The sequence below is a fragment of the Pan troglodytes genome, chromosome 1 (genome assembly GCF_028858775.2).
Source record: "Pan troglodytes isolate AG18354 chromosome 1, NHGRI_mPanTro3-v2.0_pri, whole genome shotgun sequence".
NCBI lineage: Eukaryota > Metazoa > Chordata > Mammalia > Primates > Hominidae > Pan > Pan troglodytes.
This window is the reverse complement of record NC_072398.2, coordinates 45236927-45256290: the sequence shown is the minus strand read 5'-3', so window position 1 is coordinate 45256290 and position 19364 is coordinate 45236927. Positions and strand designations below refer to the sequence as shown.

Below are 19364 nucleotides of genomic sequence, written 5' to 3'. Positions count from 1 at the left end.
ATCCAAGATGGTGGGGAGAGCTAAGAGCAGTATTTTAATATCTCAGCATGTATTTAGAGTACAAACCAAACCAGGGTTCCAAATTAATAGGACTTTCAGCTTGGATAAAGCTGATCTAGAAATTTTAGGTAGAAAAAAATAATACTAAGCCAGGTATGGTGGTGCATGCCTGTCATCCCAGCTGCGTGGGCAGCTGAGGTTAGAGGATCCCTTGAGTCCAGGAGTTTGAGTCCAGTCTGGGCAACATAGCAAGACCCTGTCTCTAAAAATAATAATTAAAAGTTCTTAAAATATAGAAATGAGCTGTTTTAACATCAGCATACCTGTAAACTTTGTGATGGTTTTATATTTAAATTATAAATGAGGGGAGAGAAACAATCATACTCTGTGTAGGGTCTTTTGAAGCTTTGATACCTTGCAAACAATGTAACTTCAGTCAAGCAATCTAAAAAACCGTTTTTAAAAACTGGTGACTTTTAAACAACTGGTATTGAACAGTGTAATAAAACTAGAAGGCTGGGCGCGGTAGCTTATGCCTGTAATCCCAGCACTTTGAGAGGCCGAGGCAGGTGGATCACGAGGTCAGGAGTTCGAGACCGGCCTGATCAACATGGTGAAACTACTAAAAATACAAACATCTCTACTACAAAAAAGTCTACTAAAAATACAAAAATCAGCCAGGCATGGTGGCATGCGCCTGTAATTCCAGCTACTCGGGAGGCTGAGGTAGGAGAATCGCTTGAACCCGGGAGGCGGAGGTGGCAGTGAGCTGAGATCGTGCCACTGCACTCCAGCCTGGGCGAAAGAATGAGACTCCGTCTCAGAAAGCAGCTAGAATTAGGAAACTTGATTTAGGTCTTGGCTGTATCACTAACTAGTTGATGACTTGGGTAAGATACAGAATATTTCAGAACCTTAGATTTCTTTTCTAGAATTGGAGAGAGAGGGGTTATGTGGCTCTTAAAGTCTTCATACTAAAAAACTTAAAATTTAATAATTCTTAACCTGTCTTCCTCATCCTGTATGCATTTACTTAATTCAGCAGCTGACCAGTTAAGATTTTTGTGGGGGCCTGGCATAGTGCTGTAATCCTAGCATTTGGAGGCTGAAGTGGGCAGATCACCTGAGCTCAGGAGTTCAAGACCAGCCTGGGCAACATGGCAAACCCTTGTCTCTACTAAAAATACAAAAATTAACCAGGCATGGCATGTGCCTGTAGTCCAGCTACTTGGGAGGCTGAGGTGGGAGGATCGCTTGAGCCTAGGAGGTGGAGGTTGCAGTGAGCTGAGATTGCACCACTGCACTCCAGCCTGGGTGACAGAGTGAGATCCTGTCTCAAAAAAAAAAAAAAAAAAGGGTTCTTTTGTACATGAAGATTTTTCACATTTCTAATTCTGAACTTTAATCTCAACCAGGGTTTATGACCTTTCATTTGTAGGTTTAGTCAGTTAATTTTTTGTTCTTTCCCTTGTCTCTCTTTTTTTTTTTTTCTTGAGAATGGGGCCTTGCTGTATCGCCCAGGCAGGAGTGTAGTATTATGATCATAGCTCACTGTAGCCTTTCTACCTCCTGGGCTCAAGTGATCCTCCTGCTTCAGCCTCCTAAGTAGCTGGGACCACAGGTGTGTGCCACCATGCCTGACTATTTTTTATTTTAATTGTTTCAGAGACAAGGTCTTGCTGTGTTGCCCAGGCTGGTCTCGAACTCCTGGCCTTAAGTGATCCTCCTGCCTTGACCTCCCAAAGTGCTGAGATTACAGGCCTGAGCCACTGCACCTTGCCTTCCTTACCTCTTTTCTCCGACATTTTTATGTTTCTAACATTGAACTCTAAGGAGGCTGGTGAACAAACACGCCATATGTATGCAGAACACTTAACAGAATTATGCTATGTTGTCTGTTTTTGTTTGTATTTCTTGTCCTTCCTGAAGATTGACTTGAAATCTTAAACTAAGTTCTCCCTCTTTATAGGCGGTGACAGTGATCCTCCATTAAAGCGTAGCCTGGCACAGAGGCTAGGGAAGAAAGTTGAAGCTCCAGAAACTAACATTGACAAAACACCAAAGAAAGGTACCTGTGTTCTTACATACTTTGTGTGTGTATGTAATTATGACACTTGTGTCTTGTAATGCTAACAGCTATGGTTTTTCATTCTTTTGTTCAGGTAAATAGGTTATCTTGTATTTGTTATATTATTCACTCAACAAACATTTAATCCTTAGTCTGCTAGATTCTGGGTAGACACCATTGAAAACACCGTCACACTCCTCAGGAGCTTATAGTATAAATGGCAGGTAGGAATACTTATAAATGCGATAAATTTTGTAACAGAGAAAAGTACACAGTGTTATGGTAACACATAGGAGAGGCATCTGTTATTACCATCTGTTAGGGGAAGGTTCACAGAAGAAGTTATGTTAAAGTTTAGACCTAAGACATGAGTTAGAAATTAGCCAGGTGAAGTTCGAGAGCCAGAGACTGTGTCTCAGGCAGAGAAAATAACTCCTGTAGAGGCAGAGCTAAGAGTGGTATGCTCAAGGAACTGCATATGGCTGAAACATAGAAATGGGCTGAAGAGTATGGTGACTAGATCATAATATAGTCTTTAAGCCATGTTAGAAAGTTTGGACTTATTCTAAGATAGTAACAACCCATTGAAAGGTTATAAACAGGCCGGGCACGGTAGGTCATGCCTGTAATCCCAGTACTTTGGGAGGCCGAGGTGGGTGGATCACCTGAGGTCAGATGTTTGAGACCAGTCTGGCCAACATGGCAAAACCCCATCTTTACTAAAAATACAAAAAAATTAACTGGGCGGGGTGGCACGCACCTATAATCCCAGCTACTTGGGAGGCTGAGGCAGGAGAATTGTGTGAACCTGGAAGGCGGAGGTTACAGTGAGCCGAGATCAATCACCACTGCACTCCAGCCTGGGTGACCGAGTGAGACTCCATCTCAAAAAAAAAAAAAAAGAAAGAAAGAAAGAAAGGTTATAAACAAGGATCACAGGCTCAAATGTGCATTTTAAAACCATTACCTTGCCTGCAATATGGAGACAGATTAGAAGGGGGCAAGCATGCTGGCGTGGAGATGAGTTGGCAGGCTGTTAAAATAATCTAGATAAGACGAGGTAGTGGCATAGATTTGGTATTTTGGAAGTTGATTTGGAGACGTGGACTAAATCAAGAGATAGCTGGGAGTTAGATTTTTGTTTTGTTTTGTTTGTTTAAAGACAAGGTTTCACAGTGTTGCCTAGGCTGGATTCAAATTTCTGGCCTCAAGCCATCCTTCTTCAGCCTCCCAAGTAGCTGGAAGTACAGGAATGCACTATTGCGCCCCTCAGTGAATTAGAATTCTTTATAGTTGAAGGAGAGCAAAAAGCCAAGGTTAGATTTATGTTTTTTCTGCTTGTATGACTTGCAGTGAAACACTGGCGTTAAATTATTAAAGAATAGGTGTTTTTTTCCTTCTCATTGTGTTTGGTTTTAACTTTCTTTGAAATAAGAAACTTCTTTTAATTTTTCCCCTTGCCCAAGGGACTTTGATGAGTAGACGTTCCTGTTTGGAGGTTTTCTTGCATTCTCAGAGCAAGCAAAAGTTACTTTCTTTGCCACATTGTTTTCCTCCTTGTGTATTGACCATGTTGAAGATTTTCATAACTGAGGAGCATATTTTAAATTTACTTGGAGGAAAAATTATTTCAATGACAATAAGGTTTTAGAAGGCTCTACAATAACAAAATTATTTCCTTTAGTTCAGTAGTTTTTGCTTTTCAGATATAAAGTACGTTTTTCTTTGTTTCTTTTGGTACTTTTGTTTTTTGAGACAGAGTCTCACTCTGTCACCCAGACTGGAGTGCAGTAGCGCTATCTCAGCTCACCCCAACCTCCACCTCCCGGGTTCAAACGATTCTCCTGTCTCAGCCTCCAGAGTAGCTGAGATTACAGGCATGTGCCACCACACCCGGCTAATTTTTGTGTTTTTAGTAGAGATGGGGTTTCACCATGTTGGCCAGGCTGGTCTCGAACTCCTCACCTCAGGTGATCTGCCCGCCTCCGGCCTCCCAAAGTGTTGGGATTATAGGCGTGAGCCACCACCCCTGGCATGTTTTAAGCTTTCCAGAGTACTCTAGGGAATCTATGATTGACATAAATCTGTTCCGTGGAGAAGAAAATTTTAACTTTTTTTTTTTTTTAAATACAGAGTCTCTCTCTGTGGCCCAGGCTGGAGTACAGTGGTGCGATCTTGGCTCACTGAAACCTCTGCCTCCCGGGTTCAAGTAATTCTCCTGCCTCAGCCTCCCTAGTAGCTAGAATTACAAGCACATGCCACCATGCCCGGCTAATTTTTGTATTTTTAGTAGAAACGAGGTTTTACCATGTTGGCCAGGCTGGTCTCAAACTCCTGACCTCAGGTTATCCACCTGCCTCGGCCTCCCAAAGTGCTGGGATTACAGATGTATGCCAACATGCGCAACAAACGTGTATTTAACTTGTAAAAAGTTTCTGTTCAACTTTTGATTTTTTAAAATCTTTCTTTTTATTTTTTTGAGATAGAGTCTCACTCTTGTCACCCAGGTTGGAGTCCAGTGGCACGATCTCAGCTCATTGCAACCTCTACCTCCCAGGTTCAAGCGATTCTCCTGCCTCAGCCTCCTGAGTAGCTGGGATTACAGGCACCTGCCACCATGCCCGGCTAATTTTTTTTTTTTTTTTTTTTGTATTTTTTATTAGTAGAGATGGGGTTTCACCATGTTGGCCAGGCTGGTCTTGAACTCCTGACCTCAAGTGATCCACCCACCTCAGCCTCCCAAAGTGCTGGGATTACAAGCGGAGCCACTGCACCCAGCTAATTTTTGCAATTTTAGTAGAGATGGGGTTTCACCATGTTGGCCAGGCTGGCCTTGAACTCCTGACCTCAAGTGATCAGCCTGCCTTGGCCTCCCAAAGTTCTGGGATTACAGGTGTATGCCACCATGCCCAGCAAACCTGTATTTAAGCTGTAAAAAGTTTCTGTTCAACTTTTGATTTTTGAAAATCTTTCTTTTCACAGCTCAAGTTTCCAAGTCTCTTAAGGAGCGATTAGGCATGTCAGCTGATCCAGATAATGAGGATGCAACAGGTAAGTAAATCCTAAGACCAGATTCTGATTATTTTTTTCTTTGCTGTAACAGCCTTTGCTTTTTCTTAGATTTACCTGTTGCTTGCTAGGGCTTTTGATTTTTGTTCTTTTGTAGTTCTGTTTGTTTTTTAAGTAATTGATCAAGTCAGCTCAGACTCAACTGGGATCAATTCCTTTTTTGTGCTTAGAGATGGTAAAATGATTGTTCATCATAGCATTAATAGTAGGAAATTATTTATTTATTTATTTATTTATTTTATTTATTTTTGAGACAGAGTTTTGCTCTTGTTGCCCAGGCTGGAGTTAAATGGCAAGGTCTCAGCTCACTGCAACCTCCACCTCCTGGGTTCAAGCAGTTCCCCTGCCTCAGCCTCCCGAGTAGCTAGGATTACAGGTGTACGCCACCATGCCTTGCTAATATTTGTATTTTTAGTAGAGACGCGGTTTCACCATGTTGGTCAGGCTGGTCTCAAACTCCTGACCTTAGGTGATCCACCTGCCTCAGCCTCCCAAAATCCTGGGATTACAGGCACGAGCCACCACACCTGGCTAAATAGTAGGAAATTAGAAACAACTTGAATATACAACAAAAAGGGTTTAGATAAAATTATGATAGTTATGTGCTAAAATAATTGCTGTCATGAAAAGTCAAATGCTGAACAACAATGATATGGAAAAATCAACTTGCATTGTATCAAGTGAAGAAAACAGAGAGCACATACCGCTTTTGACCTCCTGATTTAGGGCAACATAAGAATCTTTTTTTTTTTTTTTTTTTTTTTTTTTTTTTTTTTAGTATTTATTGATCATTCTTGGGTGTTTCTCGGAGAGGGGGATTGGCAGGGTCATAGGACAACAGTGGAGGGAAGGTCAGCAGATAAACATGTGAACAAGGGGTCTGTGGTTTTCCTAGACAGAGGACCCTGCGGCCTTCCGCAGTGTTTGTGTCCCTGGGTACTTGAGATTCGGGAGTGGTGATGACTCTTAACGAGCATGCTGCCTTCAAGCATCTGTTTAACAAAGCACATCTTGCACCGCCCTTAATCAATTTAACCCTGTGTGGACACAGCACATGTTTCAGAGAGCACGGGGTTGGGAGTAAAGTTATAGATTAACAGCATCCCAAGGCAGAAGAATTTTTCTTAGTACAGAACAAAATGGAGTCTCCCATGTCTACTTCTTTCTACACAGACACAGTAACAATCTGATCTCTCTTTCTTTTCCCCACATTTCCCCGTTTTCTATTCGACAAAACCGCCTTCGTCATCATGGCCCGTTCTCAATGAGCTGTTGGGTACACCTCCCAGACGGGGTGGCGGCTGGGCAGAGGGGCTCCTCACTTCCCAGATGGGGCAGCCGGGCAGAGGCGCCCCCCACCTCCCAGACGGGGCAGTGGCCGGGTGGAGGCGCCCCCCACCTCCCTCCCGGACGGGGCGGCTGGCCGGGTGGGGGCTGCCCCCCCGCCACCTCCCCGGGGTGGCTGGCGGGGCGGGGGCTGCCTGCCACCTCCTGGACGGGGCGGCTGCCGGGCGGAGGGGCTCCTCACTTCGCAGACGGGGCGGCCGGGCAGAGACGCTCCTCACCTCCCAGATGGGGTGGCGGTCGGGCAGAGACACTCCTCAGTTCCCAGATGGGGCCGCGGCCGGGCAGAGGGGCTCCTCACATCCCAGACGGGGCGGCGGGGCAGAGGCGCTCCCCACATCTCAGATGATGGGCGGCCGGGCAGAGACACTCCTCACTTCCTAGACGGGATGGCGGCTGGGAAGAGGCGCTCCTCACTTCCCAGACTGGGCGGCCGGGCAGAGGGGCTCCTCACATCCCAGACGATGAGCGGCCAGGCAGAGACGCTCCTCACTTCCCAGACGGGGTGGCGGCCGGGCAGAGGCTGCAATCTCGGCACTTTGGGAGGCAAGACAGGCGGCTGGGAGGTGGAGGTTGTAGCGAGCTGAGATCACGCCACTGCACTCCAGCCTGGGCAACATTGAGCACTGAGTGAGCGAGACTCCGTCTGCAATCCCGGCACCTCGGGAGGCCGAGGCAGGCAGATCACTCGCGGTCGGGAGCTGGAGACCAGCCTGGCCAACACGGCGAAACCCCGTCTCCACCAAAACATGCAAACACCAGTCAGGTGTGGCGGCGCGCCGGCAATCCCAGGCACTCTGCAGGCTGAGGCAGGAGAATCAGGCAGGGAGGTTGCAGTGAGCCGAGATGGCAGCAGTACAGTCCAGCCTTGGCTTTCACAACTTTGGTGGCATCAGAGGGAGACCGGGGAGAGGGGGAGGGGGAGGGGGAATCTTTTTTTTTTTTAAAGTTTATTTTCTTATTATAGAAACTTATTCTCAGGAGAAACATGCATATGTATGAGATTATTCTAATTTTGTAAAGATATAAACATATACCTTTAAAAAATCTTCAAAAATACACGAGAATATAAATAAAATTGGTGTCATCTGGGTATTGAGGTTTTCTTTATATTCTTTCTGTGTTATAATTTTTAAATTTTTTAAATTATGAAATATAACTACATAAGTATATATATGTACAGTTTAAGGAATAATAAAATGAACATCCATGTATTCAGCCTTCCGTCTTTTTTTTTTTAATACCTTGCTGAATTCAGTTTGAGGCTTTTAAAAATTTTATATTTTTACATCTCTATTTATGAATGCTGTTAGCCACCTTAGGTTACTTTTTATCCCCCATCCTTATCTGATTTGGATGTTAAAGTTATATTAGCATCATAAAAAGGGAGTCCGATGTTGGACATTCTTATTCTGTTGTATGCAACCTGAATTATTCAGAGATTTCTAGGGTTTTATCTCTCCCTAGTATGCTGCAGGTTCACTGTTGTGGATCAAACATGGATCATTTTTGTTCATTCTGCTAAATCAGTATTTATGATAATCAGTATTTATGATAAATATTGATTCAGTAAATACATAAATACTGATTCAGTGGGCCCTTGAATCTAAAGATTTGTCTTTAGCTCTAGAAAACATTAATTTCTTTTGAGTATGACTGCCCCACATTTCTTTTTGTTTTCTCCTTGTGAAATTTGTATTAGATAGATGTTGGAACTTTGGGACATATGCCTGCATGTCTCTGTATACTTTTTGTTTCTTTGTTTTTGGCTAACCTTCTGTGAGCTTTGTTCAACTTTATTTTTTAGACAAGGAATTGACAATTTTTTTCCTGTAAAGGGTCGGATATAAATAACTTTGCAGTCCACAGTATTGCAGCTACCCCACTCTGCCATTGTAGAATGAAAGCAGCCATATGCATATGTATGCAATATGTAAATGAATGACTGCTGGTGTGTTCTAGCAAAACTTCATTTACAAAATTAGGTGGTGGCCATATGGGCTATATATAGTTTGCCTATGCCTTTTTAAATGGCTGATTTGGGGCCAGCCTTATCTTTATTATCCAGTCCTTCACATGAATTTATTTTGGCACTTGGTGTTTTTATTTTTCAAGAACTTTCTTTGTTCTCTTATTTTTTTTTCTTTATTCTCGGCCTGGGATTTCTTTTTTTTTTTGAGATGGAGTTTCGCTCTTGTTGCCCAGTCTGGAGTGCAATGGTGCGATCTCGGCTCACTGCAACCTCTGCCTCCCAGGTTCAAGTGATTCTCCTGCCTCACCCTTCCGAGTAGCTGGGATTACAGGCATGCGCTACCACACCCGGCTAATTTTGTATTTTTAGTAGAAACGGGGCTTCTCCATGTTGGTCAGGCTGGTCTCGAACTCCCGACCTCAGATGATCTGCCCACTTTGGCCTCCCAAAGTGCTGGGATTACAGGCGTGAGCCACTGTGCCCGCCTTTATTTTTTATTTTTATTTTTGTTTGAGACAGAGTCTCACTCTCATCCAGGCTGGAGTGCAGTGGCGTGATCTCAGCTCACTGCAACCTCTGCCTCCCAGGTTAAAGCGATTCTCCTGTCTCAGCCTCCCGAGTAAATGGGATTACAGGCATGTGCAATCACGCCTGGCTAACTTGTATTTTTAGTAGAGACGGGGTTTCACCATGTTGGCCAGGCTAGTCTCCAACTCCTGATCTGCCTCACCTCAAGTGATCTGCCTGCCTTGGCCTCCCAAAGTGCTGGGATTACAGGTGTGAGTCACTGCGCCTGGCCTGCTCTGGGATTTCTAATTCAAATCTTTATTTTTATTTTTAAAAGTTTGTGTATTATTTTGGCTTCTTAACCACTTCTTTTTATTTATTTTGGTTTATCTTAAATATTGTTGTTTTTCCATAGTTGTAAGTACCTGGCTTGGGTTTCCTTTCATTTTAAAGACCCTTTCCCCAAGTTGTCCTCTCTCCTGACTGGGAGACTCCATTTATGTCTGGCTAAGTGGAGAGGGTGTACTAACAGGCAGCTTGTATGGACTGAAGATGGGAGGTCTGGGGGCTCATACAATTGCCACAGTAAGACTTTATTTTCTGAGTGGAAACAACTTCTTTCCTTTTTCAGATTTGCTGTTCACTTTTATCCCTCCTCCCTCCCCTTTTTCTGCTTGGTATTGTGAAAGCTTGGGATTTTCATGCTCTACTTCTCTCCAGCCCCAACATCTTCATAATGTGCTCTTCGTGGGCAAACTTGCCTCTTTTTAGGGAGCAGTTCTCAGGAGGAGGTCATGACTGGCCCAACTGTTCTATAGGCAGTCCTTAAATTTCTACCCTAATGGTTATGTCAAATCCCACCGTTGCTTTTAATATTAGTTAACCCAAGTTTGACAGTTTCCTTTGACTGTATTGGGAGGAACAGAACTCACGCCTATGGTTTTAACTATTATTTTTCCATTTTTCTGTAAATTCAGACATCTGCTTTCTGTTTTAGAAATTCTTCAAGATGTATGCTCTGCCAGTGACATCCTTATTTCTCATTGCTGGTGTGGATTTATTTTATATTTAATGTTTTATCATTTCAATGAAATTTTGGTAGGGGAGGGAAACAGGGCCTCTATGTCACCATTCATGTTGTACTTTCTTGGAGTGGTAATTTTGAAATGTTTGCCACCTTGGATTGAAAGAATTTGTGATTTTTTATTAAAGAACTTGAAGAAATAATTCAGTAAGTGAGTGCTTCCTTTGCAATATTACAGGTACCTAAATACAGTTGTTGTTCTCATGAAGTCTTTAGTGTGGTTGAAGATGCAATTACAGTGTACTGAGTGTTCAGTGCTTTGATCAGAAAAACTAAATTGGAGGGTATCAGGTTTTAAGCTGAATTCAGTTGAAACTAACCAGGCCTGGCGTGGTGGCTCAAGCCTGTAATCCCAGCACTTTGGGAGGCCAGGCAGGCAAATCTCTTGAGACCAGGAGTTTTGAGACCAGCCTGGCCAACATGGCAAAACCCTGTCTCTACAAAAAATACAAAAATTAGCCAGGCGTGGTCGTGGGCACCTGTAGGCCCAGCTACTCGGGAGGCTGAGGCAGAGAATCACTTGAACCCAGGAGATGTAGGTTGCGGTGAGTCAAGATGACACCACTGCACACTCCAGCCTGGGCAACAGAGCAAAACTCTGTCTCAAAAAACAAAAAATACAGGTAGCAAGAGAAATGAGAACAGCACGGAATACTCCAAGTAGAGGGAATAGTATACTCAGGAGTTTGGAAAGTGAGACAGAACACAGTATATTTAAGATTTCAGACTGGGTATGGTGGCTCACACCTGTAATCCCAGCACTTTGATTGGCTGAGGCAGAAGGATCACTTGAAGCCAGGAGTTTGGAGACCAGCCTGGGCCACAGAACAAGACCTCATCTCTACCAAAAAAAAAAAAAAAAAGATTTTGAAAAGATATAATTTTTTTGGGGGGGGGTTCATTAAAAGCTGTTATTCAGTGATTACATATATATGTGTATGATCTCCAAATTATCATTTATTTCATAGCACTATCTCTTTTCATTATTTATTTTCTTAGCCCTTCAGTAATGAGAATGGTTCTATCTGTGAAGTGTGACATTTGGTCTTCAGTTTAGACAGATATAGAACGATTAATGTATCATTGAAAATAGCTCTTCAGTGGCATGCCAATTTCTGGGCCTTCTGCATTTTTCTTCTATCTTGTCACCTGTTTTACCTTCTTTTTATCCTTTAAATTTAATATTTCCTTGTAGACAAGTGTAGGTGTTCCTGCTGTGTCCTTTTATAGCATTATACCTCCCTTATCAAAGCAGTTATCATTACCATACTCTGCTATAGCTTGTTTAATTATTGATCTGTTAGACTGTAAATTACATGTGGACAGAGATTTTATTTTGCTTACCATTGTATTTCTAGCCCAGTGTTCATTACATGTTTATAGCCATAAGTTAATGAAGAATTTATTGCTATTTTTGTTAAGATTTATAATGACAAATTTATCCAACTAGTAAATGGCTTTCAGTTTCTGAAGAATAAGCTTCTGAATAGAAATACAAATCAATTTTTGCCTCCAAAGAGTTTTCCTTGAGGACCACTGCCTGGAACTTGCAGTAATCTAAAATTGAAATAGAAACAATTAGCCGGGCTTGGTGGTGGGTACCTGTAGTCCCAGCTACTTGGGAGGCTGAGGCAGGAGAATCACTTGAACCCTGGGAGGCAGAGGTTGCAGTGAGCTGAGATTATACCACTGCACTCCAGCCTGGGTAACAGAGTGAGACTCTGTCTTAAAAAAAAAAAAAAAGAAAAAGAAAAAAAGGAAAAGAAATAAATGTTACCCTTTTGATCCTTTTAATTGCCTGCTTAAATGATAGCTCTCTGTTGGACTGTCTTGATCCAAGAATAGAGAGATCATAAGTCAGTAAGAGATGAACTTCAAGTATAATGACATGTTTTTCTCCTGTGAAAACAGATAAAGTTAATAAAGTTGGTGAGATCCATGTGAAGACATTAGAAGAAATTCTTCTTGAAAGAGCCAGTCAGAAACGTGGAGAATTGCAAACTAAACTCAAGACAGAAGGACCTTCAAAAACTGATGATTCTACTTCAGGAGCAAGAAGCTCCTCCACTATCCGTATCAAAACCTTCTCTGAGGTCCTGGCTGAAAAAAAACATCGGCAGCAGGAAGCAGAGAGACAAAAAAGCAAAAAGGATACAACTTGCATCAAGCTAAAGATTGATAGTGAAATTAAAAAAACAGTCGTTTTGCCACCCATTGTTGCCAGCAGAGGACAATCAGAGGAGCCTGCAGGTAAAACAAAGTCTATGCAGGAGGTGCACATCAAGACGCTGGAAGAAATTAAACTGGAGAAGGCACTGAGGGTGCAGCAGAGCTCTGAGAGCAGCACCAGCTCCCCGTCTCAACACGAGGCCACTCCAGGGGCAAGGCGGCTGCTGCGAATCACCAAAAGAACAGGTAACAAGAGAACTTGGTCTCTAGTACCACGTCCCCACATAATATTCCAGAGGAGTGTTCCATGGGATCTTCCTAGGAGTTGTTTGACAACCTTTCTTTACTCAGATAACGTTGAAAACACTGAATTAAATGAAGTTTTTCAGTAGTGCTATGTAGACCTATGCTATTTTGTTTTATTTTTGAGACAGAGTCTCACTCTGTCACTCAGGCTGCAGTGCAGTGGCATGACTTTGGCTCACTGTAGCCTCCACCTCCTAGGTTCAAGTGATTCTCCTGCCTCAGCCTCCCAAGTAGCTGGGGCTACAGACATGTGCCACCACACCCCGCTAATTTTTGTATTTTTAATAGAGATGGGGTTTCAGCATGTTGGCCAGGCTGGTCTCAAACTCCTCACCTCAAGTGTGATCTGCTTGCTTCAGTCTCCCAAAGTGCTGGGGTTACAGGTGTGAGCCACCATGCCCGGCCAACCTTTGCTATTTTAATGTGTATTTTGAGACTTTAGGAGCACAGATGGGCTTTATCTGTAATTTTATTTGTCCTGTCTTACTACTTTCATTAAATAAAGTTTTGTTTAACATATCTATCATGAAGTTGCAGCTTAAATAAAATAACTAATGATGTCTTTAATGTGAATACAGGGATGAAAGAAGAGAAGAACCTTCAGGAAGGAAATGAAGTTGATTCTCAGAGCAGTATTAGAACAGAAGCTAAAGAGGTAAATTTAAGATCATTGTATGGTTTTGTTCATGGCAAACAAAGGCTAGATAATTGGTAGTTTTACCTTACAGTAAATTTCTAAGTACTTCATTCATATATTAGGTAAACAGTCTTTCTTTTTACTTACAATTTCTTATGAGAATTTCCTATAGTTTTATGTATATCAGTATTCGCTGCCCTTTTAAAGTTTTTTGTTTGCCAGGCGCGGTGGCTCACGCCTATAATCCTAGCACTTTGGGAGGCTGAGGCGGGCGGATCACGAGGTCAGGAGATCGAGACCATCCTGGCTAACACGGTGAAACCCCGTCTCTATTAAAAATACAAAAAATAAAGTTTTTTGTTTAATTGGCCATTACTTTTTTTTAACTGAGTTTTTTCTAATGCTATGCATCATACAAAAGTTGGAAATTTTATTTTTTTTAAAACTGAACAAACCCTAAAAATATACAACTCAGATGTAACCATCATTATCTTTTCCATGGATTTCTTCGAGCTTTTTCAGTCTTGCTCTGTTGCCCAGGCTGGAGTGCAGTGGCATGATCTCGGTTCACTGCAACCTTTGCCTCCTGGGTTCAAGCGATTCTTGTGCCTCAGCCTCCCATGTAGCTGGGATCAAAGGCATGCCACCACCAAGCCTGACTAATTTTTGTATTTTTAGTAGAGACAGGGTTTCTCCATGTTGTCCAGAGTGGTCTCGAACTTCTGGCTTCAAGTGATCTGCCTGCCTTGGCCTCCCAACGTGTTGGGATTACATGTGTGAGCCACCACACTTGGCCTTCTTCGACCTTTTTGTTTATATATGCATGCATGTGAATTTGTTTAATGTTAAACCCATGTTTAGAACATAATGGAGAACTCTACAGTGTATCATTTTACAGCCTGCTTTAACTTTACCATGTTAATAATTCTTCAAGAAGTTTGTTTTTACTGACCACATGATTCTCCATTATACAAATACAGTCTTTTTCTGGACATTCAGATTTTGTTTTACACAATTTAAAATAATATATTTGTACATAAATCTTTGTGCAAGTATTTGATTATTTAGGAATCATTATTTGACTTAGAGTCATGGTTGTCTAGCCTGTGGAATCTGGGTTTTTTATTATTCCAAACATCTGTAATTCTAATCTTTCATCTTTAACAGGGTATTGTCTATTTAACATGAAATAAAGAGCTTTCTCTCAGATTCTGGATCATGTGAGATTCTGCTTAACTTAGATGTTAGCCTGGTACTTACATCATACAGGTTATTAGAGGTACCAGATTTTAATTCTGTCATTCAAATTTATCCACAGGCTTCAGGTGAGACCACAGGAGTTGACATCACTAAAATTCAAGTCAAGAGATGTGAGACCATGAGAGAGAAGCACATGCAGAAACAGCAGGAGAGGGAAAAATCAGTCTTGACACCTCTTCGGGGAGATGTAGCCTCTTGCAATACCCAAGTGGCAGAGAAACCAGTGCTCACTGCTGTGCCAGGAATCACACGGCACCTGACCAAGCGGCTTCCCACAAAGTCATCCCAGAAGGTGGAGGTAGAAACCTCAGGGATTGGAGACTCATTATTGAATGTGAAATGTGCAGCACAGACCTTGGAAAAAAGGGGTAAAGGCAAGTATTTCTATACTGTGTATTGCTTTAGGTTATCAAAATTACCAAATTCAACCCAATTGTTGCCAGTAACTTCCTGGCAACAATTGGGTTGAATTTCATTTGCCTTCTATCCACAGGTAGATAGTAATATTTCTGATATTTTTATACAGAGGCAAAACGAGATGAATTCTTTTCTCAGAATTTAAAATTGCTATTTAAAAAGCTTTGTGTAAAACTTTCTATGGTGCATCTTTCCTCTGGTATTGAATAAAAACAAGGAATAGAGGAATGGTAACAAATTTAAGTGGTATTGTATCTACATGGTGACCACCTGTAGTGACCACCATGTGACCACAAATTGCCTTTGAATCATTTTCAGTCTCTTTTTAAATAAATAATTTGTGGTATTTCTAGTACTGAAGGAGTTTTGATATTTTATTCTGAATTATTCTCCATTTAAAAGAGTTTATTCTCACTGCTTATCAGATATTTTCTGCCCTTTGTAGCTAAACCCAAAGTGAACGTGAAGCCATCTGTGGTTAAAGTTGTGTCATCCCCCAAATTGGCCCCAAAACGTAAGGCAGTGGAGATGCACACTGCTGTCATTGCCGCTGTAAAGCCACTCAGCTCCAGCAGTGTCCTACAGGAACCCCCAGCCAAAAAGGCAGCTGTGGTAAGAAGTATATTCACTTTGTGGTGCTTTATTCTGTGTGGTAGGAAAGCAGGAAAGACTAACTCTCCACTAGCATTCTATCTTGAGTATATCACTTCCTGGCATTTCCTAGCATTTTAGTAATTTGGGTTACTACTGTATTTTATACTTACAGTTTGATATTTGTGAAGTAGCAGGACAGGATTTTTTAAAAGCTAATTTTTAGGTGGCAAGATATTTTGCTTATTTATATACTCAACCTTTAGATTATCGATTCTTAGATTCACAGGCTTAAAGAATCATAGCCACAATTCTAAGAAGGCAGCAAAAGAAAATGAATATGCTCAAATTAAAAAGCCTGACTCTCACTGAATTACCTGACTCTTCCTTTTGTAGGCTGTTGTCCCGCTTGTCTCTGAGGACAAATCAGTCACTGTGCCTGAAGCAGAAAATCCTAGAGACAGGTAATACTTTGTAATTCTTTCTAAACAAACTCCAGGCCCCTGTTACTGTTTAGGCTCTCTAGAGAATAACACTGATAAATAACTTTAGCAACATTCAAATAAATCTGTTGCACTTCAAATTAATTGCAAGAAAGTATGAAAATCTAGGGTTGCTGTTCTTCTTTGGTGCCATTGTTTACATTTTGCTATATTACCTAAAAGATGTTTTTTTGTTTTTTTGTTTGAGGCAGCGTCTCACTGTGTCACCCAGACTGGAGTGCAGTGGCACAATCTCTGCTCACTGCAACCTCCACTTCCCGGGTTCAAGCAATTCTCCTGCCTCAGCTTCCCAAGTAGCTGGGATTACAGGTGCCTGCCACAAGACCTAGCTAATTTTTGTATTTTTAGTAGTGACAGGGTTTTGCCACGTTGTCCAGGGTGGTCTCAAACTCCTGACCTCAAGTGATCCACCTTCCTCGTCTTCCCAAAGTGCTGGGATTACAGGCATGAGCTACCATGCCCGGCCCCTGAAAGATGTCTTTAACACCTACTTTGAGTTATAAAAATGCTTGGTGCTGGCCAGGCAAGGCGGCTTATGCCTGTAATCCCTACACTTTGGGAGACTGGGGCTGGAGAATCACTTGAGCTCAGGAGTTCAAGACCAGCCTGGACAACATAGTGAGGTCTTGTCTCTAATAAAAATCAAAGAAATAAAAAAAAATCACATGGTGACACACACCTGTAGACCCAGCCACTTGGGAGGCGGAGGCAAAATGATCACTTGAGCCCAGGAGGTCGAGGCTGCAGTGAGCCATGATTGTACCACTACACTCCAGCGTGGGTGACAAAGGGAGACTCTGCCTCAAAAAAAAAAAAAAAAAAAAAAAAAAAAAAAAGCTTGATCCTAAATCAGTAAAAGAATTATTTCTTTATGTATGTTCTTAAAAACAAATTTTTGCTCACTTTGTGTCCATGAGACTAGGTGATTCAGCCAACTATTTTTAAAAGGGCAGTTTTCTAATAATCTTTTTTTTCTTACAGTCTTGTGCTGCCTCCAACCCAGTCCTCTTCAGATTCCTCACCCCCGGAGGTGTCTGGCCCTTCCTCATCCCAAATGAGCATGAAAACTCGCCGACTCAGCTCTGCCTCAACAGGAAAGCCCCCACTCTCTGTGGAGGATGATTTTGAGAAACTAATATGGGAGATTTCAGGAGGCAAATTGGAAGCTGAGATTGACCTGGATCCTGGGAAAGATGAAGATGACCTTCTGCTTGAGCTATCAGAAATGATTGATAGCTGAAGGTGGTAGTGAGGACACTTTAAAAAAAAAATCGCCAAAAAACTGGACTTAGTTTCATCTATTGTAACATTTACCTGAGATGATCATTTCTTTAGTCTAGAATTTGCCCCAAATCAGAAGTATACCTCTGAATTATCTGTATGTGTCCTGGATTCCTTGGGGTCAGATTTTTAAAGTTACTTTATAACCATTTTGTCCATTTGATGCCATTGTTTATCATTTTTTGAGAAAAAAGTTCTGTCATACCCTTCTCTCCACAAAAAAGAGACTGAGAGGGAGATCAAGTGAAAGGGTGCAAGCGAACTTAGTGACTCCTTGAGGTGTTTGTCAGTTTTGGCTTTTTTCTTCTTTGTTGTATTCTTTATGTATTGTCTTGATGTACTTAATATTACCTGAGTTTGAAATGGATGAAGACAGCTGCTACCATTAAGGACCAAATTTTATGCTACCACTAAACAAAAATACCCACTCAGTCTGTGTTAAATTGTATGTCTTTTTAAAGGTATTTAAAGATTCAACTAAGCTTTAAAGAGGGCTGAGCAGCTCAGGAAGCCTGTAATGTGGGCATAACTCTTTGGACCTGATCTTGATGCTTCTGCTGCTCTGTTAGCCTCTGAAGAGCAATATCTAATTTATTATTACTGTAATTTTTTAAAAGGCTTTAAAGTGCCTCAGGGGTCCCCTGAAACTAATTTTCTATTTCTGGGATTCCCTGGATTCATTATATGAGATGGTGACATGATTAGAGGAATTCTTTTTTAGTATGAAAATTGTCCCTTTTCTTCTTCAGTACTTGCCTCCTTGCTGGCATTGAATTAACACAGGGACAAAATTTGGTTAATTTTTTATTTCTAACTCTCCCAACAAACCCCTGTTGCCCAGTATTTGTTTGGTGGCCTTTAACCACCTGAGGGAAAAAATGAGCTTATTCAAGCTGCCAGTATTTATCTATGGGCTGTAGCAGTACACTGAATTGTACTGTGCCAGGGATATTGAGATGCTCTGGGGGTGTATTGTATACCTGCCAGTTTTCTTCATTTCTGAATTGAGTTTTCTTTTCTTGATGTTGGTTTCCTTCATATCACCTCAAGGTTTAGATTTGTGAAGGAATAAGCATGATGGAAATAATAGTCTTGAAAGGAGATATGTTGTATATAATCAGGAGGAAGAGGAAGGAAGGACTTACCCATTTTGATATTTTGCTGTAGGTGGCCAGTTTTGTTTCTCATAGGGAAATCTGACCCACCTGTCATGTTGGCTCCTAAGGAACTGCTGTTGTAAGCGGCTCATCAAGAGTTGAACTTCACGTAGCCTTGTTGGGAATATGGAAAAGGAAGAAAGCCACAGGACTGCCCATTCAGTCTTGGGAAGATTGGGATGATTCTGCACAAGCAAAAATGACTGAAATTTATGTATAGACACACCTCTACCAATCCATCTTCAGCTGACTGAATGTTGTATGATAGCCCTTCTCCAAAGCAGGGGTAGAATGTTCAGGTTTCACCGTGGATTTTCTACTTATTTCGTTTTTGGAATCAGCTTACAGATTCCAGGTCCCTTTTGTATATATTCTTTATTCTTTTGCTTTTTTAAAAAATAATTTTGTTTCATATTTAAAGCACTTGTATTAGTCAATGTTTCGTGTTCCGCATTATTTGAACCATTTGCCCTTACAGAAAGAGAAATACTTGTTTGTGTTTTAAATAAAACTGATGTAGGAAAGTCTTGATGTTGTGAGCTAAGTAATCTTATATCATCATATCAGCCTGGGATCCATCTTGACAAGAGACCCCAAACAGAATGCTATTGGCCTTTCGTGTAAGTGCCGAATTTCAGTTATTATTTGGCTTAGAAACCTTTCATCTGGATATATTGCCAAATTTACAAGTGTGCTCAATTTTAGCTGCATATGCTTTAGGTAAGAATTTATATTATTATAATGTGAGGATTTTTTTTCTGACACAGATACTCCTTAGTGTTGTAACTCAAGCAATGCCATTAAGTTTTTAAAAGGAGGGAGGGTTTAAAAGTGATCTTAGGGAGTCTCTCTGGGCCTACTCTGGCTCAAGAGGCTGATAAAAAATAAATAAATGAATAAACTTGATCTTTAGAGTCAACGATTTAGAATTTTCAAGCATGAAGGTGCAGCAGATAAGAAATTTAATTTATGGAAGTCCAGGTTTCTTAATATGTGTGC

At 41.5% G+C, this 19364-nt stretch overlaps 1 protein-coding gene across 50 annotated transcripts in view; it reads left to right on the top strand.

Moving 5' to 3' along the window:
• ZC3H11A (zinc finger CCCH-type containing 11A) overlaps positions 1 to 18892 on the top strand; it is a 59399-nt gene extending 40507 nt beyond the window's left edge. For all 50 annotated transcript variants that reach the window (XM_063793292.1, XM_063793394.1, XM_063793382.1 and 47 more), the window contains 8 exons: positions 1970 to 2068; positions 5051 to 5119; positions 11956 to 12459; positions 13098 to 13174; positions 14475 to 14790; positions 15279 to 15445; positions 15821 to 15888; positions 16909 to 18892. In XM_063793292.1, coding sequence (XP_063649362.1) covers positions 1970 to 2068; positions 5051 to 5119; positions 11956 to 12459; positions 13098 to 13174; positions 14475 to 14790; positions 15279 to 15445; positions 15821 to 15888; positions 16909 to 17167 — 1559 coding nt within the window. In that variant the 3' untranslated portion in view covers positions 17168 to 18892. The remainder of the gene's footprint in view (positions 1 to 1969; positions 2069 to 5050; positions 5120 to 11955; positions 12460 to 13097; positions 13175 to 14474; positions 14791 to 15278; positions 15446 to 15820; positions 15889 to 16908) is intronic.
• The last annotated feature ends 472 nt before the right edge of the window (positions 18893 to 19364 follow it).